Source organism: Stegodyphus dumicola, chromosome 6 (assembly GCF_044657685.1).
Source record: "Stegodyphus dumicola isolate Sdum_Otavi_A_Nest chromosome 6, ASM4465768v1".
Classification (NCBI taxonomy): Eukaryota; Metazoa; Arthropoda; class Arachnida; order Araneae; family Eresidae; genus Stegodyphus; species Stegodyphus dumicola.
Genome location: NC_140773.1, coordinates 46,289,777 through 46,316,935, shown reverse-complemented (window position 1 = coordinate 46,316,935; position 27,159 = coordinate 46,289,777). Strand labels below are relative to the sequence as shown.

General features: G+C 34.8%; 1 protein-coding gene across 1 annotated transcript in view; it reads right to left on the bottom strand.

The window, feature by feature from the left end:
- The window catches only part of LOC118183538 (venom factor-like), a 337,533-nt gene that overhangs the window by 121,514 nt on the left and 188,860 nt on the right, over positions 1-27,159 (bottom strand). The window contains exons 19-21 of the mRNA XM_085818275.1: positions 15,435-15,663; positions 12,671-12,884; positions 8,160-8,255 (exon numbers count right to left, since the gene is read on the bottom strand). Coding sequence (XP_085674401.1) covers positions 8,160-8,255; positions 12,671-12,884; positions 15,435-15,663 — 539 coding nt within the window. The remainder of the gene's footprint in view (positions 1-8,159; positions 8,256-12,670; positions 12,885-15,434; positions 15,664-27,159) is intronic.

Sequence of the window (27,159 nt, the reverse complement as noted above, 5' to 3'; positions counted from 1 at the left end):
CCGTATCACAAGATTGATAATGCGCTTTATGCATAATTCAAATAAAGAAACTCTAAGGTCTCCGGTCCACTAACAGCTCACAGTTCGATAAGGCAGAAATGCACTGGATTCAATGTATTCAAAAACCGGTATTTAACATTGAAATAGATCAATTAAAATGTGGAAAATCTATCAGTAAGGAATCAGATTTATATAACCTTAATCCTGAATTAGATTAAAATAGATTACTTGTGCTGAAAGGTAGACGGCAATTCTCTGAATTCCAAGAACTAGTAAAACTACCCTAGAGTGCTTCCTGACAAATCTAAATTTGTTAAGCTGTTGATTATGGATACACATGAGAGATTATATCACTTTGGATTAGTTACCACATCATCACATCTAGAGAGAAATATTTTATTATCAAAGGAAGGAGATGTGTGAAATCTGTCCTAAAATCTTGCTTAGTTTGTAAAAGGTTTAATGCTACCCGGGTAAGGAAGTAATAGTCCCACTAACCTAGAAATAGAATTATAGAAACTCCACTATTTGAAATAACTGGAACAGATTTTGGGGAACTGATTTATATCAAAACTTCATCTCGTTCAGAAAAGGCTTATAATTTATTATTTGCTTTCGCTTTATTTAAGGCTAGAATTGGATATAAGGATCTAGAATTGGTAAGAAATTTGAACACTGACACCCTTTATTCTAGCTCTTTGAAAGTTATTCTAGCTCTTTGAAAGCACGAAGAGGACTTTGTAAAATAATTTGCAGTGGCAATGCTAAAACATTTATCAAAGCTGATTCTGTACTGAAGAAAATTTGGAAGAACACTTCAGAAGAAGAAGTTCTAGACTACTTCTCAAAAAACAAAGTAACATAGAAATTTATTGTGCTTAGAGCCTCATGGTGGGGGAAACTGGGAAAAGGATGGTTCTCACCGCAAAGACACCACTAGAAAATGTCCTTGGTAGGACTTGTTTTACTTTCGAAGAAATGGAAACGCCATTGACTAAAATTGAAGCAGTTATCAACTCTCGACCATTGTGTCCTACCTATGAACAGCCCTCCGAACCAGAGTCCTTTTTAGCAGGACCTTTAACTCCGGTCCTTTTCTTAGCAGGAAAAAGACTAACATCATTGCCTCATGGATTGCCTGTAATCACTGGATCTGAATCCAAGAGAAAAATGCCTACAAAACAATTTAAATACTGACAGCAATCCATTAAACACTTTTGGAAAAGCTGGAGAAAAGAAAATCTGTTAGAACTTTCTGTGTATCGAGTCACTTCATCAGAATCCTCATCATTTAAAGTTAGTGACGTAGTGCTGATCCATGACGAAAATTTACCAAAGCATCTTCGGAAGTCAGATGTCTTAACGAGTTGTGTTTATAACGTGATTCAGAAGTTACGTCCTGTGTTCTTCAAACACCAACAAGAATTATAAAGATACCCATTCAAATACTATATAAGCTTGAACTGGACTGAATGGACAATCATAAAATTATTTTCATTTTCTTCATTTTATTTATTCATATAATTCATTTATTATTTTTATTATTCTAGATACCAACCTTACATTATGTTTTGAATTTGAATATTTGTTTGCCTACTGTATGAAAGTATAATTTAGCTGCATTTTATTTTTATTCAAGAATTTGAAATGCTACTTTGAAAATGTTGAATACTTAACTACTAATTTAGTTTGTTGTATTTTGAATTAATTATTTCCTTTTATTGACGATGAACAACAGTGATTATTCAGACTGGGATAGTGCGTTGTGACTGCCGATTTGGCCGTTAGACAGCGCTGAAGTGCATCATTAATTTTACACGTTTTTTTGTGGCAAATCTTTTGCACTTTGGTTTTAGAATTGTTTCTAGAACCGGCTGAGTTGGTAATAATAATAATTTAGATTTCTCGTTTTGAGAGTAATTTAAAAAAGCTAATATGTTGTAAATAAACTTTGTAAATAGTTATTTCGTCTGTTGATTTATTCACACATTGTAGTGATTTTCTTAAGCCATGTTTACGATAAGACTAATCTGCTTTTGAAGTGCAAATGGTACCACGGCTGTAAACTATTTAGGTATGGGATTAAAATTTAAAAAATATAAAATTTTAAAATTTAAACAATCAGATTGCTTAAAAATATATGGATTTAAATACTGCAATTAGGAAAGGGATTGCTAATGATTTTGAGATAGAATTTTATAAATTAATAAATACCATATGAAAAACCTTTTGAGAATATGTCATATGGAAAATCCTTTGAGAACGTTAGAAAAAGAATGAATGCAAAATTATGTACCTATTATGATCAAGTTCAAAAATTTAGTTTGAAGTCAAATTTTGAAGGTAGAACAATATTTATTTAGTAAATATATATTTAATATTTATTGAAAATATAGCAGCTGTTCATATGAATAAAACAGAAGTAAAATTAGATAAACCCATTTATATATGAATGTGTATTTTAGGTTTATCAAAACATTCAATGTATGATTTTTATTATAATATTTATGAAGCCTAAATAAAAAGACCTTTCATTATTTCAAGTGGAGACACTTAATTTTATATATGATATTAAAATAGATGATTTTTTGAAGATATGAAAGGTATGATTGATTATTTGGGAACATCAAATTATCCTAAAGAATTTAGATATAATATGCATTTAAAAAATATAAAATGCTCTATGTAAAATGAAAAAAGTGGTAAAGTATTTATTAAATTTGTAGGATTAAGATAAAAATTACATGTAATAAAACCGAAGAAGAAATAATGAAGAAATCTAAAGGAATTAAGAAATGTGTAGTTCAAAACCGAATTACGTTTGAAGATTATAAAAACTGTTTATTCAATCTATGTGAACAATATAGTTCCATGAACCTTATTAGAAGTAAGAAACATGATTTATATTCAACTGTAAAGAATAAATAAGCTTTATTTCAAAAAGATGATAAAAGATTTGTATTAGAAGATGGAATTCCTGCAAGAGCATTCATAACAATGTTCTAAAAATAATTCTAAATAAATGGATGTGATTAATTGTGCCTGAATAATACCTTAATTCTTAAAAGTGTCAGAAAAATTTACAGAATCATTTCAAGATATGGTTGATTGGTAATTAATATTTAAGCACAAGAAATTATCAGAATAATTTACTGAAAAATTTCAAGATAAGGCTGATTGGAAATTTATTTTTAAATATCACAAATTATCGGAAGAAATTATAGAAAAAATGTTATGATAAGGTTCATGGGGATGATATTTCTGGAAATGAAAAATTATCGGAAGAATTTATAGAAAAGTTCAAGATAAGGTTCATTGGTATATTATTTATAGAAATAAAAAATTAACAGAATTTATAAAAAAATTTCAAGATAAGGCTGATTGGAAATTCATTTCTGAATATGAAAAATTTATTGAAAACTTTCAAGATAATCTTTATAGGAAATGAATTTGTAATAATCAGGAATTATTACACACGAATTTATGGAAAAATTTCAAGATAAAGTTGATTGGAATATATTTTGGGTAGACAGGAACTATCAAATGAATTTATTGAAAAATTTCAAGATAACGTCGATTAGAAATATATTTCTGAATATCATAAAGTATTTATTGAAGTATTTATTGAAAAATTCAAAGATAAAGTTGATTGATTTTGTATTTCTAAACTAAAAAAAATCAGAAGAATTTATTGAAAGAATTTTACAATAAAGTTGATCGGAAATGTATTTCTATATATCAGGAATTAACAGAAGAACTTATTGAAATATTTCAAGATAAAATTGATTAGAAATGTACTTCTAGATATGCGTTAATTGAAGAATTTACTGAAATATTTCAAGATAAAGGTGATTGGGAATATATTTCTTTACATCATGACTTTCCTGAACATTAGAATCACCTTTATAAAATTAAATAAATGAATACTGACAATTTTCGAGATTAGAACATCTATTTCTAAAAAATAATTCTAAATAAACAGACTATCATACTACTTCTCATATTACTGAATTATCATTTTATAGAAACTTTTAAAAATGTTTACCAAGAAATGGAAATGTTTAATAGTCTTGGATATTACCCTAAAACTTAAAATTGAAAGATTTAGAGCCTGGGAGTCATAATAAATAGTCATAATAATACTCATAGGTAAAAACATATATGTTCTGCCAAAAGAACTTGATAGGAGATAGTCATTCAGCTTTTCAGAAAAGTGAGCCAGAATGATCATTTTGAATCTATCTTATGGATCTAATTTATTGTTGCTCTCGCTGATAATCTGTTGCAACGCTGATGGTGTGATATATTGAATTTGAAATAAAATTTTTTGTACGGCAAAGATTTTACAGTATACTGTGAATACTGGTGTTAATTGAGAATAAACTGATACACTAAGATAAATTTCAAAGTTTTTAAAATAATTTCATTTTATGGATTTTTTTATACAGCGGGCAGTAGCCGTTTTTAGGTTTTTGCCACTACTAAAGCAGGAAACGGTGGTCATTTTATTATGGAGACAATAATTAAGCTGCCACCGCTAAGTCCTATGAAGTGACAGACAATTTACATCCATGCCTTCTCCAAGATTCGAACTCGGACGCTTTGGTACCGCAGTAGGCTCCCCTAATCACTGTACCGTCTAGGCCAGGGATCGGCAACCTGCGGCTCGCGAGCCGCGTGCGGCTCTTTTGACTAAAGTTGCGGCTCTCCAGTTCTATAGAGAAAAATTAATAATTCATTATCAAAACCCTTAAAAAATAAGAAAATATACTTTTAAGTACCTAATTTCTCAATAGCTTCTATTTTTCATAATCGTTAATTACGCTTAACATGACCGTGATGAGATAAATTTGAACCATTGTTACTGTGCTGTTAATTTGAACTATTGATCATTTTTTCAGATCTGCCGTCAGCATGGCAGCTGGTAAAAAAAAAGAGAAGAACTGAAAAAGAAAACCGAGAAATCAATCAGGATTGGGCGGAGTTGTTTGCATTCATATGCAACAGAGATGGCCTTCCGAGTTGTCTCATTTACCACCAAAAACTCGCACAAAATAAGTCGAATTTGGGAAGACACTTCACTACAAAATATACCCAGTTTGCTGGTAAATATACAACCGGGAAAGCACAAACAAAGCTCTTGAAGAGCTCCAAAAAATAAAAAGGCAGTCATATTCCATTCTAAGTAACTGGGGACAATCTTTCAATAATGTAAATCTGCCAAGCATTGCAGTATCGTTAGAAATTGCAAAAAGAGTAAAACCATTCACGTCAAATACGTCAGAGATTGTTTTATACGTGCATCTCAATAACTGTTTCGTGAGATTAAAATTAAAGCAAAAATCATAAAAAAATCAAAGATTTGAGGTTATCTGCAAAAACAGTACAAGGTAGAACTGCTAAGATGTTTTCAAATGTAACACATATGCACGTGAAAGGCATTCAGCTGACGTCTGCCTTATCACTTTCTATAGCTGAGTCTTGTGACATAAAGACACGACACAAGTTACCCTTTTCGTAGGGTTAATATGTCCTCCTAAGGTCCAAACGAAGAACTGTAGGATTGCTATCGATAGCCAGAAGTATGACAGGAATACATAGAGGGGTAATGTTAATTCTTCAGAAAAAAATAAACCATGAAATTCTAACTTGTCACTGTGTAATTCACCAAGAAGCGTTTGAGTGAAATAAAAAAATTCCTCAATGAAAAAAAGCATTAACCGTCCCGAATTGGAAGAAGACAAACGGCTGCAAAAATTCTACTTAATGTAGAATGTTTGAAACTAAATGAACTAAATCTAAAACTGCAAGGAAAGGGCAACCCAGCCTATGTCTTGCTTGAAGTAGTAGTTTGTTTTGAAAACAAATTACTTATTTTTGTTGAAGACACGGAGAGCGGTAAATTTTAAAAATCTGAAGTATATCGCAATGAGACCAATACAATTATTGACATGAATTACTTCAACATAGCTTTGAAAAATATGAAGGACAGATTCGCTGAGAGATTCGAGCAATTCAAAACAAACACAAGTACTCTTGCGTTCTTAGTAAATCCTCTCAACGCAAATATAAATTATATCAACAATGAGACATTTGAAATTGATGCTGGATCGCTTCAAATGCAACTGCTGTATTAGAAAACCAAAGACTTGTGGAGTGGCAAGTTCACAGGACTCAAGAGCAAATTGCAAGAGTTTGAGGTCCAGAAAAGCATGCACATCGAGCAGCACAAGTGGACCACTCTAAAAGAAATTCCGCGAATTGAAGCCCTCATATTCAGAGCATGGAATAGTATTTCAAAGTGGTACAGTGAGGTGAAGAAATTGGCATAGTACTGACGATCTTCAGGTCGACATATTCGTGCGAGCAAGCGTTCTCTTGTATGAATATAATAGAAAGTAACTTTTAAAGTCAACTAACAAATAAAAATCTAGAATCGTGCTTGAAACTTAAAACAACAAGTTATAAGCCAGATTTAATCAAACATCCAAAAGGCATGCAAAACCAATGCTCCCATTGATACAACTGTCTATATTTGTGTTTATATACATACATATATATATATATATATATATATATATATACGGAATAATATATATATATATGCTATTCCATATTCAAAGCTGTTAAGTCAAAAATCAAATATATATAAGCTATAATACTGAAACGAAACTTTTTAGTGGCTCTTTAAAAACTGGGAAATTTTGTAAATTGTAAATTTTGGCTCTTCCGTTTCAAAAGGTTGCCGACCCCTGGTCAAGGCGGCCATTGTATGGTTATTCATATGTGTTTATATTTCTTTACTTGACGTTCATTTACTATCAATCCCCTCATCCATCTACTTACACTGTTTTTAAACACTTCTTAGGTGGCCAGAGGCCACAAAACAAGCATGCCTGGGCCGGAGCCCTATCCCAAGCTAATAAAATATGTGATAAACGTAGAATGAAAACATAACGTTTAATAAGCAGAATATTCTTTGTAGAAATCCCAAGGTTAGGTGAAAAAACGATGGTAAATTATTCGTTAATAAAGGTGTAGAGACATTAGGTATTTTTTGGAGGCAGGCAAGATGAAAAATTAGCAAACGCCTTCGCCGGGAATCGAACCACGGACCTCTGAAATACCGGCCCAGCGTGCAAAACCACTACACTACGAAGGCACGCTAGGAAAGTGGGAGAAATACTTTATAAAGTCTATACGAAATGAAGCATATCAGATGTCGAAACTTGCATGTAAAGCAGCGATGGAGAAGTGGGAGCGACGAGATGAGTCAAATGGTGCAGGTGACTGAAAGTTTAACGATTGGCTGGCGGAACCTTAGCTATTGGTTGAAAGTAAGGAAAACACCAGAGCACAGAAAACCCCAGGCTTTGTTACGAATAATAATATAATATGCTATAACATCATACAAGTAAAATAAAGTAAAAGCACAACTGAATACTCTAATCAGTCTAAATGTCTGAAAACGGCTCCAGGCCGTCTTTTGTTAACTGCATCATAAGGATCATAAATTAGCATTGGAGTTGTGTTTTTAAACACTATTAACTTGTTTAACATATAGTTTCGGGGGAGTTCCGCCACATAAATTGATTCTAAAAAAGGGCTCCTCAAAACAAAATGTTTGAGAATCGCTGCATTACAACATTACAATTATAAAAGCGTACAATTTAATTTATAATAACTTTCATTATACGAAATACCTTTTCATAAACGACTCTAGCGTTTAAATGAAACTGATGTTTCGAAGGAAAAGAATCACTCTTTAATGGCAATTTGAAAAGTTTGCCTTTTTATCTTAATAGTTTCTGCCTAAGTAATGCAATTACTCATTCTTATCTGAAGCACTCTTTATATATTTGGCCTACAAATAAACAAATAAATTTTTAGAAATTTTTGAATATTCAGATGAGATGCGTTCCAAGTTGCTATGGATATCTGGAGTTACACAAAATACAATAACATCATAGTTGATGCGATGAATAATTTTTAATATGTTAACTTTACAATACCTATAACTTTCTATTTTATTTCCCTTTAATTATTGATTAAATAATTGAATTACATGTATTCAGATGTACAATTCTAGAATAGCTGGTTTATATATGAAAATAATACATATTTAAAAGGATCTAAAAATCAAATTAGATATTACATACCAGTATATCTATCATGAATGATGTGTGTTGTTTTCCTGCGTTGTAAGTTTGAAGGATCTAGTCTAATAGGAATAGCAATTTCTTCACGATATCCCTCTAGCTGAAATGATAAAATAAGTGCTGTTATTCAAATTAGTATTCTAGAAGATCTAACAGAGAGACTTGACGAGTTTGAAATTAACAGAATACAGCTAAGTTGCGTAGAGTAATAAGATTTATTTAACAGATATACTAATGAATAACTTAAAATTGTAAAAATAATATTCTATGTTCACAACGTTTTTAAAGATGAAGTCATTTAGATATTCGCTTTCTTTCTATACACATTCTCAATACGCTCTGTACTGCACCTTGGATTTGAGAACTGCCATAATTTCGACATGGCTGGGAAACATTTCACGAGCCACCTCCACAGAAGAATGGGTGGTCTTCCGTCTTCTTGTAACCAAGCTTGTTGCGTACGTTTGCCATAATTATTTAGTTCCCGTGGAAGAAAATTGTAAAACATGAAGACATAATGATTAGAATCCAATATCCTGTTATTACGTATCCCATCTCCTCAAAGAGTTAAGAGCCATGATATCACCATTCATTATCATTCTATATCACACTGTAACGCCATCAGAGAAAGTTTCTGATAAATTCTGAGGATGATATCAATCTTACGGAAGAAGAAATAGAGCCTCTATTTTTAGGTATTAAGAAGAATCGTGCTCCAGATCCAGACAGATTAGCCTTAGAAATCATTAATAAGCCGAGGATTGTAAATCCCACATTATTCGCAAATAAATCTTCCATACATTTTTAAACACACATTATTTTCCTAATTGTCGGAAAGTACCCCATTTGATTTTATTTTTCTAAAATCGCTAAAAATTCAGAAGATTCACCAGCATATCAGGTAATTTGTCTCTTGTCAACTTGAGGAAAAATCTTGATAAAATGATAAATCAACAGTTATCACACTATCTCATCTTTAGTAACTTATCAAAGACACAATAGTTAATTTGTTCTGGGCAAATGTGCCGTTGATGCCGTGCTGAATGTGGGGTATTCGGTTCATCAAAATAAAAGAAGTATTTTACATACTAGTATAATTTAGCTGGATGTCAAGTGAGGTTTCAACCATTTATGGTGGCTATCTACATTGATGAGATTAAAAGCATTAAACTGCCGAAAGAATATTTTTGCGTTAATCAAACATTATTTGTATGATCGTACTATAATGTATCACAAAGAAAATGTTTCTAGCGTAAAAAAAAAAAAAAAAAAAAAAAAAAAAAAAAGTCCCACAAGGTTCCTGTATTGCACATACATCGTGGAATATTTTTGAAGACTCTGCTTTAGAAATCTCATAAAGCAGGTGTAATTTTTCAAGCTTATTCTGCTGACTTATCGTTTATTAGTACTAACCGTAGTTGATTAGTTGTAGTCTTACAAAAGTAGAAATCAAATTCAAAACAGAGCTAAGCTGCATCTAAGAAAAAATTCATAATTGGTGTCCTTTAAGCTTGAATTTATTATCACAAAGAAGCAATACCTAATTTTCTTTAAAGGTGCTAGGTTATGTGGACTACCAAGATTACGTTGGAATGATATCTTTATTTAAAAAAATGTGCTACTATTAAATACTGGGATTAACCATCGAATTCTTAGCTTACATAGGTGTCAAATCTCTTAAAATTTGCCAAGCGGGAGAGAGAAGGAGTTTTAGGAAGCAAGCCGCTTTCCACTGTAGTTTTACGAGTTTTCACTCGGTTGCTGGTTGCCTTTAAGGCCAGAGGTTTAGGCCTCTTGATATTTGCAGACGTATCGCAGTTTCAGCAGCTCGGCGTACTACATACGTACCTTTTTTTAAATAAAGGCCAGTCTTAGTGCTAGGCATTTGTATACTAATTCAAAGTTAGCTTTTAGTTAGAGTTTTAGTTAGTAGTTTTTATATTCTTACGTTCAGACCACAAGTGGTTGGTCTCTGTATTCCGAAGTTCGGAAGTGCCTGTAAAAGATTGCAAATAAAGGGTTTCGTATACCCTTCCTGCTTGTGTTGTCTACTTCACACCTTCTTGAACATAGCTTGAGTAAGCTCTCTGTTCCTATTCAGGATTATTCATGTTTCCAAAGCAAATCAAGAGAAACACAAGTCCTAACAAATCAACCTCAAGAGGTTGATTAGCTGCAGAGGTTGAATCATTTCTTTGCGATCAACACACAGTACACATGATCTGTACTTTCCATCGCGGCTTTCGATTACTCTTTCAACAAGAGTTCTTTTCCACGTATGCCTTACGTTCCCCTGCAGAAGTACCAGATCTCCTTTCCTGAGGGAACTAATATGTGGTATCCCGAACTTGATAATAACTGCGTTGTTCCAGAAAGTATTCTCTAGAATATCTCTTCCAAAATTGTTGCATCCTATAATTTCGTTTAAGTTTCGTATTTTCGGATTCAGATTTCGATGGCAATGTTGACAGTTTCTGACAAGTTTTAAAATAACCTAGATCCAAGGTTTCTTCGGAATCGTCATTTCCTTGCTCACACACTAATGGTCTGTTGTTCAAGGTAGCCTCTGCCCCTAGCAATGCAGTAAAGAGTGCTTCTTAATCCAGCAAGGAGCAATTAAGCGATTTTCTGAGACATCGTTTAGCTAATCCTATTAAACGCTCCCTTCAACATCCCCAGCAATCGATGACACCCCCGTGACACAATAAATTTCCATTCAATGCCGTTTATAGCATAAAACTTTGGACTGTATTAGTCATTATGGTGCTCCAAAGAGAGGTAATTCTTTGTTTACGGCGTGGAAAGCAGTGGTGTTGTGAGTATAGATCAGCCATGGCAAACCATTTTGAGAAGTGGGTCAAATTTTGTTCATTATTTTTTTTAATATCAGCGCAGGAGTCACTAAGATAATGGCACCGCTTGGAAGGAGGTTAAAAGAGTACCAATAATTTGGAAATATCGAAAGCTTGTTAAGAGAAAAACTTGAGTACATGTTAATTTGCACTTTTGAAAATAGTTTTTTATTTTTATTATTATTTTTTTGGGGGGAGCGTTGCATTGATAGTTCTGTTTGGAAGGAATGGAATTAATTATCTCCAAACACAACTATCAATTAGTGTAATTACTTTTGAGGAGTTAAGCATGCAGGACAAAGAATGTAAAAAAAAATGCATTGTACAAGTAGACGTAAAGACACCCATATAAATGTTAGTCTAAAGTCCCTAACAAGATACCAAATGCTCCTTAAGGCTGGCAACAAGTTTGTGACTCTTCCTTAGGTGTGCTGATAACCAGGAAGTTAAAAAAAAATCCATGTGTAAATGTGTATTTTTTGCTATACCAATGTATGATGAAGTTTGGGGATCACAAGGAAAATTATGAGAAAGAACTTATTTCAACTAAAACAGTGATAATTTCATCCTCTTCAAAGAAGCATTTCAACAAAAATGCATTTTTTTTCCATTTCTAAGTAGAAAAATTAATTTAAAAATATTTTTCTAATATTCTTTTTAGGAATCCTGCTTCTTGATGAAATGAAGGTATCCCCATCTATTGTTTTTGACAGAACAAATTTAAGTGTTCAAGGATTCACAGATTTAGGGGATTTCACACCTGATCATCAAAAGGAGCAGCAAGGAGACCATGTGTTAGTTTTTATGTTTCAGCCATTCAAAGGAAAATGGGTGCAAGCAGTAGCATGTTTTCTGAGTAAAGGGGCTGCTTCAGGTAAGATTAACTTTTCAAAACAATTGTATTTTGCTAAAAATAAAAAGGTTTCTCTAGATTAGCAACAAATCCACTACTCTTCTGTTTCAAATGTAAACATCAATGGCCGCCATAAAAAAAAGGCTTAGCGGCACTTAGACAACTTTAAAATATTGCGTACAGATTTACTAAAGGCATAAAAACCTTAACCGGAAGATAAAAACAACATAGTTCAATCATTTTTAAAGCAAAAAATGCACAATTTACAAACGTATAAGAGTAAAGAAACTGAGATCACTAAGCCAGGTAACAGAGTGGATATATGTATAAACATATTTATATACGTTTGGTGCGGTCGATTGCAACCAAAATACGAGGTGCACATCTACATGTTATAGCATTCCTACATACAAAATTTCAACGTTCTGAGGTTACTCGTTTTTGAGTTATGCGAGATACGTACGTAAAATTCTCTTCGGAATTCATTTTAAATTAGTTTCACAGTTTTTAGTGGAGAAAAGAGTCCTTTATTCTATCCTTAAGTACAGATGTCAAGCAAAACATCGTTAAATTGCATTCGATATCAGTAAAAATGGATATTTGCGTTGAAATATGATGCCTGAAACTTTTCGCGATTACAGTACTTCCTTTTTACTTCGTACAAGGAAGTAAAAGGGGAAAATAGGCGATTAAATGGCGGTATCTTATTAAAATGAACTAACCACACAGTAAAAATATTTTACTGATAGATGAACAATTTTCAACAGAAAAAATTAGAATAGTTCCTTAATAAACAACTGAAATACTTGCCACAACATGTAGCTTTCGCGTCACTGCATCGCTTCCTTCAGTACTTAAAATAAGAACTCTAATATCGAACTCTCCTTCTGCCAGCGGTATAACAGGAAACGTCGCAGTCACTGCTGATTGTCCCTCAACTATCAGATATTGCGGGTCACTTTTCTCACCTTTTGCAGTTCCAGTGCACAGATGCTCCACACCATACATATACACAGTACCCTAGAAAATATTTTTGCACAAAAGGCTTCCAATAAATTATCATACAAACATTAGCATTCACTTATGTATAAAAACTAAAACTAAATTCATAGAAGGCTGAAAAAATATAAGTATAGGTAAAGTTATGTTATTTGTTTTTAGTGGAATACAGTCCAATAAGGTTACAATACACTTAAGAGAAGAATTAAAAACAGTAAAAACTAAATTTACTAAACGTGAAAATATTGAAGAAAATGTGGTTTAGAAACCAAAAATAAAAAATATCTCTTTAAATACCTTCCCCATTTTTGACGGGTTAGGTAGGCGAGAGAAATACCTTACATAATCCTCCTTTTAAAGGGCGACTGGGGGTTTTTAGGGGACCCAATCGCTAAATCCTGGGTGTGGAGAATACTCATCCAACACACTTTTAGTTCGGGAGCCACTGTAGAGACATTAGGTATTTTTTTGGAAGCAGGCAAGATGAAAAATTAGCAACGCCTTCGCCGGGAATCGAACCACGGACCTCTAAAATACCGGCTCAGTGTGCTGATCACTACACCACGAATACACGCTAGGAAGGCAGGAGAAATATCTTAAAAATTTACAGAAGGTATCACAAACTGAAAACTAAAACATTACAACAGGGAGTAATTAAAGAAAATGTCCAGGCGTTCCGGAATTTTTGAGTAGCTGTTTGTGTATGCAGAATAATTTTGCTATTCACAATGTGCCGAGAAATGTAACAGCTGTGCTGATTAAAAAGAATTATTGTGTAAATTTGTGTAGCTTTAAAATTACGCTTCCAGCTAGTTCATCAAACAAAAGTGGCATAGATAGAGAATTTAACAAACAATATGACTTACAACAGCCTTTTATCGCATCAATATGTTAACTTAAAATAATTTATCACAGTACAAACAAACACTTTTACATTGATATGAAGAGAGACTCCATATCTTCGTTCACATTCAGTGTATATTTTCCATTTTTCATGAGCAATGAATGCTGCACCTTAAATAAGAATAGAAAAATATATATTACAGGAGTAATGCGGGACTTTTGATTTCTCACAACATAATTTATTCAGTTTCATGAATTTAAAGGTTATTACTGAATAAGCAGTATTCGCTCTTTCCATGTCATTTCTATTATCTTAGAGTTTTGGATATAAAATAACGAAAAATTCAAAACGACACGTAGTGTAGATTATGCTTTGATCAGGAAGCATATACAGTAGAGCAGAACATCATGCTCCTAAATTATCTAAACAGAAAACGCCTCGGATCACGAATGGTGTTTCAAGTTACGAACATTTATGTCGGCCATATATGACTTTCATAGGTGTTTTGAGGTAACCTATGCCACACAATTAACACTCAGCGACATCTATAAACATCGTTTTATTATTTTCCATTGCTTAATTCATATGAATTCTCATTAACAGAGGCCTGGCAGAAAGTGGCTTACAGGATCATGAATTCAACCTGGAGGAAGTTATGGTCAGATTGGATTTCAGGCAGAAACTGTAATTGCTTTGATACTTGCAGTTTAAGCAAAACCATGGGGTAAGAAGTTAATAATAAAAACGCGGTTTAGTTGTTAGACGACCGTAAAATGAACTAATCAAGAAAGAACTAAAGTTCTAGAAGCAACAACAAAAACGGATTTGGGGGAAAATGCTTTCAGAAGAGGAAGAAAGAAAATTTATTTTAGTTTTCTAGCCCGAGAAATTTGGGCAAAAGGGGTAAGATGCAAAGTCTTTACGCAACGATTTCATTCTGATAAAGCAGCAGCAGGCTACAGCACAAGCATTTTCATATCTACCTTTAGAAACATCTTAAAACCTAGGTAACGACAAACACTTTATACAGATTTTGAGTGAAACTAAAGGTTCAGTGAGTCTAAGAAAGAATCGAATGTTGCTTAAAGAAAAGGAAAAGATAAAAGAAGATTCATCTTAAGTATAGTTACGTAATGATTTTATGGAATAGGACGTTCATCCAAACAATAACATTTTCCTCGTCACTTTCCACGTATGGTCGGCCGTTCACTCTGTTTTGTCAGATACCGTAAAATTTAATTATGTTTTCGTCTATTTTATCTATTTAATATTTTTAAACTTTTTTGCGTTACATTTAATGATCTCCATTGGTTATGAACTTGCAAAAATATATAAGGAACAAAATAATCAATTTTACATTAATTCCTATGAGGAAAATTATTTCGTCTTAAAAACATTCTGATTAACGAACGGCCTTCGGGAATGAATTAAATTCTTGAGCTGAGGTTTCACTGTACTTCGAAATATTTATCAAAATGAGACAAAACTGGGAATATTTTTTTTTCTAAAATAATATAATTGATGGAACCATCGTAATAAAATAGTACTATTGTGCTCTTCCCCTCTCAAAAATAAGTTATGGTTCTTTTTGGGAGGGTGCATAGTAAGAAAGAAAATTTTCTTGATTGCCTAAAACAGTACTCTATATTTCTAATTTAAGATAAGAGTTCATATTTATCTATAAAATAAAGTCTAATAAATAAAAATTAACCCAAAGTTGAACTTACATGTAGTGTCTGATCACCATAGTTAAAGACAGTGGCTGCAATTTCAATTTGTTCATTTCGTACCACAGAATATGGTAGATCCAACTGTAGAAAAATCTTTTTGAAGGACACAACGTTTTTCGGTTCTGCAACACATATTCCATGTGATGGTGACACTGATATGGCATGAATAACCCACGTAGTTATACTGTGGGGTAAGCTTAGTAATAATTCATATTTCTTACCAGCACTAAAATGGAATAAAGAAATTCTGTATTTAAAAATAGTGTAAATTATAAATGGGATGATCATTTTTTAAAGACACAATGGATTTATATAAAAGAGAGATAATTCTTGAAACCTGTACAGGATAAATATGTCTATAGTAACCCATAAATTGTTTTAAATTAAAAATTGAGCTTCAGTATGATATTTACAGAGTAACAGCTGATTGGTTAGCACATTTATATATTATCTTAAAAAACACAAGCTCGATAGCCCACTACTTTTCCAGCTCTAAGCCAGCTTTTCAGAAGTGGCTAGTTGAAAAAGCATTTCGGCTCAATCTTGCTACTTACTCCAACCGGTAAATTTTCTTTCAATATGTTTTTCTGTAAACACTGAATCATTTGTCCGCCATTAGTCATTTATAGTATCAATACTTAATTCAACTGTATTCACAGTATATTACATATTATACTTGAAAGACATACCTTATTGTTACAAATTTTGCATATAGGTAGATAATTTTTGTGAAATTATATGTGAAATTGCACTACTCTTTTGTATAATGTAACATGAAAATCTTAAGAAGCGAAACGTTGCCGGAAAAGTAAGAATACAGGAGCAAGTCTATTTATTGAGTAAATAGCTGTCTCGCTAAATTGGAGAGATATCACCAAGTTGGCAATGGTTTTGGTGACAAATTTTCTTTGCCATATTTTGGGAAAAAATTGTCAACAGTCGCCAAACTAAGCGACCATTTGGCGACATTTTAGTTCAGTTCCTGTAAAGGGTATTATAATTGAAAAAAAATTTAATTAACTTTTATATGCAGCTGTAACCGTATCTGGCCCTTAGATGTAACTTTAATCATATATTCCTTCTAGCAATTTCGAGAAATGGAATTTACTAGAGATTTCTCGGCGCTCGGTTGAAAACTATATACAACTGGAACAGCATCTTCACTTGGTTGTTATTTCTTAGAGTTAAATTCGGAGTACTGAAGATAGCTTGGCAGTTTTAAAGCGTTGTACATTACGTTGTGTTTAACGTTCTTAATATTTTTGTTAAGTGTAATTACTGATTATACTCTGCGATACTGTGAAGAGCTGTACGACTATTTTTGTGGAAAGTTCCAGAACAGTGAAGTGTTTCTTTAGGTAAAACACAAGGTAACCAAAAACGTTCTTGCCGTTTCTAATATGACATTGAAGAGTGAACCCCAACATAAAAACAGTCGACGAATCTGGCCAAGAAGTGGTTAGGATGGGCGTCCGGACATTGAGCAAGAGTATAAAAACGCGTTGCATCGGTCTTCAAACATAACTCACACAGCGACTGATTGAAATGGACGCCTCAAAGGCGCTCGTTCGGAGTTGTTTGCTGTATTTTTAAAGTGGTTTTAAATGATTTTAAAGTGGGCCAGTCAGCAGCAGAATCAAATCGCCGAATTTGCCAGGTCTTTAGGGATGCTGCTGTTAATGAACGAACCGCTAAGGCAATGGTTCCAGAAGTTCAGGCAGGGGATATGTCTCTTAGTGATGCACCACGCAGTGGTCGGCCACAAGCGCTGGACCACGAGGCCCTGAGAACAGCCATAGAAAGTGACAGTAGGCAAACATGTGGTGAGCTTGCTGCACACTTCCAGGTATTTGATGAAACGATCAGACTCCATTTGCAACGCATAGGAATGACATACAAGTTTAGCAAGTGGGTACCCTGCTCACAAACCGATGCAAACAAACAACAGCGTTTCGCTGCCTATTTGTCATTGTTTACTCGACACCGCAATATATCCATATTTGAAACATTACAATCCTCTTTCAAAATAATTGGCGAAGCATTATAAAGTTTCCTAGGTTTTTATGCGCATCAGAAATTGAAAATGTGTAAAAATATTTTTTTTCTTATCATAAAGTGTTTTTCTAGTAAGAAAACTGCAAACTACTAATTGTTTTTATAAATTCTATCTAAAAGCACTAAAGAGCTGAAGATGCACTTGATAAATATCTTGGACAGTTTTGAAGGTAAGGCATCCTTATGGAGTTTGGATAAACCAAATTTATTTTTATAGAGGTTCCTTTTTACTCATAAAAATTCGCGATTAATCTTAGAATGGCTGGTTCAAGGCAATACTTTTTCCCAAATTAAAAATGAAACAAATTCAATATCGATTACCACTCTTGATTCACTAGGACATCTTACGAACAGATCATGTAAAATAAAAATGCTGTTTTGTTCCAAGGACTTAAGTATCTATTCAGAAATACATTTGCGGAACTGGAAAATGCCGTACAGCTGAACTACAGAATATTAACTCATTACTCCGACATTATGAAAAAATTGCGAGTATTTGTGAAAAACATATTATTAACGAAAATGTTATACATTAATTAGTAACATATTTCATTACAGATTAAATGAATGCTTTTTCACTGTTGACTAACTGTATTCTTATTTGTTAGCGAATAATTAATTTCAGATGTTACTGAATTCAAAATATTATAGAAGTTTAATAATATCACACATGAAAGCCTAATTTCCTTACTACCGAGAGATACATAATTTTTAAATACATGAATTAGAATACTATTATAGTATCTCTTTCAATTAAAAATTTATAAAGGATGAAACAACTGATATTTTTTATAAAAAAAGACATTACCTACCTTAGAATGCTTTCATGGATTGAAATTCTGCCGAGGAAATGATTTCTTTTACATAAAATACAATTTTGGAAATGGAAACAAGTCGAAATTTTCAGTATTTGCTTACTTTTCTGAACAATTAGGTCCACAACTAGTAAAGACCATTCTTCAACAGATTATCAATAATCATCAAAGAAAATACTTGCAAATCGTTCATAAAATGCACATGCACTAGACAAAATAGCACTGCAGCGTAAATTAATCTGGACGTCACCCTGCGTTACTGTCCAGGTTATGTGCTGTTATAAAATTGAAATGGATGGAAAGTTAAACGTTAACATCACGTTCGGGAACCAGTGCAGCCTACCATCACAGGCATATGTAGCAAATATTACCGACCCTTGTGTAATCGGATTAAACTTTCTAAGGAAATATAATTTTTCCTTGGACTTTATGAATAACGAATTGCGATCTGCCTCGGAAGACATCAGCCTGTTCGGAACTAAATATGAAAGAGTCAAATCCGTCCATTAAATAATAGCTCAAGAATACATCACAGTAACAGCAACAACAGAATTTTTACTTCCTGGTTATATACCTGAAAACAGTTTCGCATGAAGTTACTCAAGAATTGTAACAACCCGAAAGGAATACTTATAGCCTCAGCACTCGTGACCTATCGGGAATCGTTTCCCGGTGAGAGTTGCCAATATAACTCATAAGGCGAATAGCATTAGGAAAGCTGAAATGGCTGCACCATGTACTCCAGTGTGTTAAGTGAAACACTAAACCTCCAGAATCTGTGTCTTCGGAAAATCTAATACCGGAGTTACTGTAAAACGCACGTCTAAAGTTATAAAGAGAAGAATACTGCAGAAACGCTTCATTCAAGAATTTTGAGAGGTTTTCTCCAGCTCATCTTCTGAGGTAGGCCAAACCAGTTTGACACATCACAGAATTGATACAGGAGATCATCCACCGATCAAGTAATACGCAAGACGTCTACCGACTGCTAAACAGAAGAAGGTACGAAAGTTTCTAAACGACGTGCAAGAAAGCGAAAAGCGACGTTATCGAGCCTTCAGCAAGTTCTTGGGCTTGCCTCAACATCCTGGTCAGAAAGAAAGACTGACATGACGGAAGCATTCTGCACTGACTATCGCCGATTGAACGAAGTTACGAAGAAAGACATCTATCCTCTTCCTGGATTTGACGATATCCTGTACTATCTTTCTGGAAGTAAACGATTTTCGACGCTTCATTTAAAGGGTGAATATTTGCAGTAAAGATACATCCTGGTGACGGAAAAGAACAAAATTACTACCAGTCAAAGACTTTGGCAGTTCAAAATGATGTTGTTTGGAGTATGTAGTGCGCCAGCAACATTCGAACACTTCATGAAGACCACGTTCAGAGAACTTTTCTATGAAACCTGTCTGATACACCTGCAGACATTATCGTCGGGAAGAGTTTTGAAAAATATTTAGAAAATTTTAGGAAGGCGCTGCAGAAATTGAACGAAAGCAATCTAAAATTAAATCTCGGCAAATGCGAATTGTTCAGACAGATAGTGACTTATCTTGGACGTATCATCTCTGCCGAAGTTGCGTGTACGGATCCAGAAAAAGTGTAAGCAGTTAAAGACTGGAGATGCTCCGCAAACGTCCACTAACAGAGAACTTTCTTGAGGCTTTGCACCCATTATAGGAATTTTGTCATGGACGTTTCATCCATCATAAGACCTCCTTACCAGCTGACAGAAAAGAAGCAATAGTTCTTGTGGAAAAAAGAATGTGACGACGGATTTAACAAACTGAAAGAAGTTTTAACATCTGAGGCAATCAGATCGACACACCATTTACTCTTGAGACCGATGCGAGAAATGAGAGTGTCCGCACGGTTTTTTCCAAGAAATAGACTGTCAAGAGGGTGTTGTAGCATACTAAAGCAAGTGTCTATCTAAACAGTAGAGAAATTATTGTGTCACGAGGAAAAAGTTGCTCGCCATAGTTAAAGCCGTAGAACATTTCCATCATCATCTGTACAGTAAAAAATTTTTTGATCCACACAGATTACGCATCGCTTACTTGGGTTTTAAATTTTAGGAATTCCGAAGGCCAAGTAGCAAGACGTTTACAGAGACTTCAAGAATATGATAGCACTATCCGGAAGTATCATCGGAAGGAATTATCATAAGGAAACATTGACGCCCTATCTAGAAAATCCTGCCCAGAAAGCTATCGATATTGCTCCAGGGTCGGAGCGAAATACGACCTAATCATAAGTCAAGTTACGAATTCAACATCATCTGACCAAGTCACCATGGAGTAACGTAAAACTGCGACATTCAACCCATAATTAACTTAATGGAATCTTGAAATAGAAAACCACCATGGTAGTACATTTAGATTTATAGTCCTACAGCAAAATAATATTGGGCTCTCTGGGACTCACTGCATATTCGAAACGGCGTCTTGTACCGGAAATTCGAATCAGAAGATGGAAAAGCTTTCTGACAGCTGATACTTCCCCAATCCCGCATCTCAGACGTCCTTAAAGAACTAAATAGCAGTCCGGCAGAAGGACACTTCGAAATAATGAAGACTTTGTATAGAGATTGGTACCTATCTACCTATCTTACGACACTTGTGCGGGTCGGAAAGGACCGAAGAATGCAGCCAAAGGAAGCGGCAACTTTCCTTCTTAGAAGCAATGTTTGAATGTATCATCTTTGACATTTTGGAACATCTGCCTCAAACTGCTAATGGCAACACATACAACATCGTTGTCATTGTGTACTATAGAAAGTGGTCTGAAGCGCATCTTATCCCAGATCAGGAGGCTGTGACGGGAGTAGATGTAATGGTAGGGCACTGGATTTTCAGGTTTGGAGTGCCCGCCCTCTAGTTACATTGCCATAAAGGAAGAAATTTCCCCTGGTTTGTAATTAAAGATCTCTGCTAGCTACACGATATCGACAAAACCCAAACAACACCTTTACATCCCCACTCAGAGGCTTAATCTAATCATCCTTAATAACATCTTGCCTATGGTTTCTAGAAACCAACTGGACTGGGACTTTGTTCATACTGGCCCACCGCAGTGCTGTCAACGAGTACCGGCTATTCCACATTCCAGATGCTCTGCGGTCGTGACCTTCATCCACCTTGTGATACCTGCATTGGTCGGCCTCCAGATTCGCCTTTATAGTCTGAGGAGTATGTTCAAAAACTCCAGGCATAGTTTGAAATGATGCCCAATTTTGCACCAGCGCGAGTCACTTTCGTGACGGAGAAGATGATGACATAATACAGTACGAGAGCTACAGGACATGTATTAAACGAAAGTGACAAGGTGTGATTATGGAATCTACTAGTTCGGCGGAAACCGAGTTCGACCCTAGTATCACTTGGGTCGGTCCTTACAGCAGTCCTAGGCAGGCTGAACGACATCGTAGTTCGGATCCGTAAGCCATCAAATTCTAAGCCTTATTTCATTCCTTACGACAGGGTAGTCCCTTATTATGGCCATAATACGTAGTTCCCATAGTGTATATAATGTAAATAACATACTAAAACCATGGCCTTCTTTGCATATAAGTATGCAAATTTGCCTCAAACCCGGGACAGCGGTTAGTGACGCTAACTGAAGTACCAAACGACACGGGTTAGAATCACGGACACGGCTTGGATGTACGCTGGCGATGGTTTTTGTATCCAAATGTGGTGAGAAATCGCCAAAAGTCTCCAAACTTGGAGAGCGTTTGGCAAGATTTTGGTCCGGTCCCCGTATGACTGTAATGGGTATGAAGGCATGTAAAGCCATGATTCGTTACTTTTTCACCACTTAAAGAATGGCTACGGAGAAAAGACGGTAACCCATTAGTCAAATTCAAGTAGTAATACAAAACCTTTTAGTCCGGCGTCACTGTGGAGCTATTATTTATTTATTTGGAGCAAGAAATACGAAAAATCAGCTTATGAGATCTCTGAATCTTTCGACTTCAAGTAGCAGCATGTGCCATCAATTACACCCGAGGGCACGCAGCAGACAGAGAAAAGATTTCTTGTAGAAAAATGGAGGAAAAAATTAAAAGAATTGTCTAGAAGAAGAATTAAAAAAAAAGGGCAAAATGTAAGTTGAGAAAAATGATGTTTCTTTTCTGTAGCTAAGCAAGGAATACGACCAGCAACGCTTTATACAAGAAACTGAAAGAAGAAAAATTAGCTCAGGCACTGGATTTCAATGAATACCCCACAAAAGGAAAGCAAGAACGTTTTGTGAATAAAAAAGTATATCAAATGCTATTTGAAAAGAAACACTTGTTCACAGCGCAGCAAAACCAGCGAAAGAAAGCAAAAGTTATTTCTTTCTCAGAAAAAATATTATAGAAAATAATAATCTGAGACATTTTAATAGGTCATTCTGGCATCAGGATGCATATGAGCTAAAATGTAATTGCAGCCAGACAAGAAGTCAAAGCAATAGGTTTTTCTATCCACTTAAAATGCAACAAACTTGGATGATTTTAAATACGGTTCATGAGGATTTTTTAACTGAACGAGATTGTGTTTTTTTAAATGTTAACCCGGAGAACAATATGATAAAAGAAGACAAAGAGAAAAAAGAGCTTGCTATTACAGCAGTTTATGAAAATTTTAATTTGATTCTGCCTTTATCAGCCAGTGAAGTTGGCGAGCCTCTTCCAAGAAAGATAATTTATAGTAATATAGGCTTGAAACTCCCAAGATTTAATTAAAAAAAACTTAGATTATTAAATATGTTCTTATTTTTCTTTTCAACTAAGAAAAATCAACTAAGCCTGTTAAAAAGAGCACGACGAAAATGTCGCATTCTTTGATGTAGATCAACTGCATAAAATAATTAAATTAATATGTTAGGAATGCAACACACCCACTATCATCATCAAAGAATGTATCCTCTCTTTTTAAGACAGACATTTTGAGTCAAAAGGGGAAGCTAACACCATAAATAAAACGAGAAAATAAAAGCGATTCTTACAATTGTGACTGATGAAACTGGTGACAAGGTGGAATCCATATACTATTCAAAATATTTAAAACTGTAAATGATCAAGGACTGAATAAAAAAAAACTTATTTTCGCGAAAAATGATGTTTTTTTCATATAATTACTATTCCAAAACATTTCGTAATGGTATTGCAATCATTATTCGGAATAAAACTCGCTTACTAATACACACATTTAAAAAAAATGACATTCAAAGAAAAAAATATATAAATAAAGTTATATTGCAAGTACCGAATTCTAAAAATACTTCATCAAATATTCGGTTGAATAGTTAGTTCAACTTTTTATTATTTTTCATACGTTTTTATCAGTTATGTTAATATACGTAGCAAAATATAACTTTTTCAAATCTTGCATACTTGAATAAACTCAGCAGAATATTATAAAGAAAGTATGCCCACAACTGGAACATCAAGAAGTCAAAGAATTAAAAATTGTTTTCATATATCTTTGTACAGTTTCTGACTACTCTAAATGTTTGTAAGGATCTTAAGTTTTACTAACGTTTATTTTATTTTAAATCTTTACTATCACTTCTTATTTTCTACTTCCGGCCAGAATTATAAGCGTGAAGGTATTTATGCAAAGTTTGTCTGGCGAACGCCAAGTATTTAAGTTGTGGCTTTTTGCCAAGCGCGAGAGAGGAAGCAGTGAGTCGAAGCAGGCCGCTTACCTTAGAAGTTACGCAGTTGCTTGTTGCCTTCCTGGCCAGAGGTTTTAATCCTCTTGATAAATTTAAACGTATTGTAGTGTTCACAGTTCTCTGTACTACATACGCTTCCTGTTATTATAAGGCCAATCTTCCAGGTTTATTATTCTAAAGTTAAATTAGAGTTTAGTTTTATTTTTATACTTTTACGTTTTGACCCCAAGTAGCGGGTCTGTGTATTCCGAAGTACGGAAGTTATTGTAAATAGAGAAAAATAAAGGGTTTTGTATACCCTTCGTCTGTATCCTGTCTACTTACCACAATTAGTGAACATAGCTTTAATAAGCTCTCTGTTCCGAGTCAGGTCCTTGCATGTTCCCGAAGAAGGTAAGAAGGAACATTGACCCTGATAGTGGCGCCCAACGAAGAAGAATAACCATGGCCGAGTTTCAAGAACCTGTGCTGCCTGCAGAAACGGCTCAGAATCCAGAAATGCCAGCTGCCGCCCTGGAAGGATTTGGTTACATCGTCCAGACCATGCGCGCTTCGATGAAACCAGAAGCAACATTTAATGGAAACTGACCGGTAACCAGTTTTTTGGAAAAATTGGATGACCACTTCATGCTCTACCCCGTGCACGAATTTCAAAAAGTTACCTTAGCTACCAGCGCTTTGAGGGGCCAAGCGCTTAACTGGTTCAAATGTATAGGCAGAAGTCTCCTGGGTCAAGCAGGAAGTTCCACCTATACTTACGAAAATTTCAAGACTGTCCTACTAAAAGCCTTCCCTGTTGTAAGGGATCGTGCGAAATTAGAAACGGAACTTTTCAGTATATATCAACAAAGAATCGAAAACCTCTCGAGCTTTATTTTAAGAAAAATTCACGTTTTCAAGCTCTTTTATGGAAACCGTCCGGATCCTGAAATAATTCAAGTGATTTTGCCGAGGTTACTACCCCAAGTGCAAGACTTTATCGAATTGAGAAATCCGACTACACTGGAAAAGTTATTTGAGCTAGCAATCCAGTTTGAAAGTAGAAGAACGGCGGACGTCGAAAGAAGACGCCAATATCAACAGCGAAACCAATTTGGTACGCCAAGACTACAGCAAACACAAGCACACGGCTACGGAGGCAAAGCGAATCAGTGGGCAAGGAAACCCGAGCATTCAAAAACAGCCGGCGAACGTCGACAGTTCAATAGCAATCCAGAAAAAAAGTCTCAAGGCCAGTGGGAAAAGAAGGAAAGCATGGAAACAAAAAAGGATTTAAACTAAAACGGATTTCTGCTGACGGGAGGGTGCGGAAATCCCAAGGCCACGAAAACCCCTCTTCCTACAAGTTAAATACAGTAATGGTGAAAAATTTGACTCTTCCGAAGATTGAAGTGTTGGTGAATAATATCCCAGCCACCGCACTCCTGGATACAGGCGCGCAGTGTTCCTGTGTGGCAGAAGATTTTTTTAGGAAGTATTTTCGTAAATATCGCATATATAATTCGGATAATACGACAGTGTTAGCTGCGCAAGGAGAAAGATGTAAGTGCATAGGTAAAGTACCTCTGTATATCCGTATCAAGGACGAACAAGTAAAGGTGATGTTTTTTATAGTAAAGAATCTGCAAGCACATATAATCTTAGGAATAGACTTTCTTTCAGACGCACAAGCAACACTGGATTTTAATGAAGCGTCCCTTAAGCTGACAATGAGACCAGTTCGTGCAGAAAAGGCTGAACCGCCGATGTTAAAACTTGACCACCTCCCTAATGACGAGCAAGGAAGAATCCGACAAGTGGTAAGTGAATTTGCTTCGTTATTTAGTGATATTCCAGGATTTACTCAGGTTACTAACCATAGTATTGACACCGGAGATGCAGTGCCAGTTCGCCAAAAACCATACCGGTATGATAAGAATAAGGAAAAAATTATAGAATGGCATATCACCGATATGCTACGTAAAAAGATCATAACGACCATCTCAAGTAGTTATGCTAGGCCGGTGGTTTTATGTAAGAAAAATAATGACTATCCTTTGACACATCCGAAAAGGTGGAGATTCGCTATTGATTACCGTAAATTAAACTCCATAACTAAATATTCGGTATATCCGTTACCGATCATAGAAGAAATTCTAAGGAACATAAAATCAACCAAATTTATGACGACTTTAGACTTAACGACTGGTTATTTTCAAATAGGGGTTAGGCCTGAGGACGTGCCTAAGACTGCTTTTATAACCAAGTCTGGCACTTATGCATTTTTGCGTATGCCGTTTGGCCTTTCAGGGGCCCCGGCAACATTTCAGCGATGCATGGACATTGTGTTAAGACCTGTTCTTGGAAAGTCCACATTTATCTATTTAGACGATATCATTATTACTAGTGATAATCTCGACCAACATGTACAGGATTTAAGACAGGTGTTTTCTTTATTAAATGAGGCCGGTCTAAAAGTTAATGTCGAAAAGTGCAAATTTGCAGCCCCTGAATTAAAATATTTCGGTTACAAGATATCTCAGAAAGGAATAGAGACAGACGAATCAAAAATAATCGCTGTACAAAAGTATCCGACTCCAAACACGGCAAAGAAGCTCTCTTCTTTTCTAGGACTTTGTTCATATTATAGGTCCTTTATAAAAGATTTTGCAGCTATCGCTGAGCCATTGTTAAAATTAAAAAGGAAAAAGGCAAGATTCTCGTGGACGGCCGAAGCCAATAGTGCTTTCGAAAAATTAAACAAGCATTAACGCAAGTCCCTGTGTTGAAATTTCCTGAAAAGGATGAGAATTTAGAAATTTCAGCGGATGCTTCGGATTATGCGGTAGGAGCGGTGTTTTCGCAAAATCAGCAGCCCGTGGCATTTTTTAGCCGAACTTTAAATCAAACACAAAGAAACTATTCCGCGACCGAGAGAGAGGCACTTGCAGTTCTGTTAGCAGTGCAAAAGTTCCGAGTCTATTTTGGAAAGGCGCCAATAACAGTGTACTCTGATCATGCGGCGGTAACTAGATTGTACTCAGGGAAAAATTTATCCCCAAGGTTAATAAGATGGGCACAGGGCGTATGTCCAGTCCTGCCCAATATGTCAAGCAGTTAATTATATTAATTTCCGCCCGGCCGGGTTTCTAAATAGTATTAAATCCGAATTTCCAAATGAAATAATTGGCATCGATTTATTG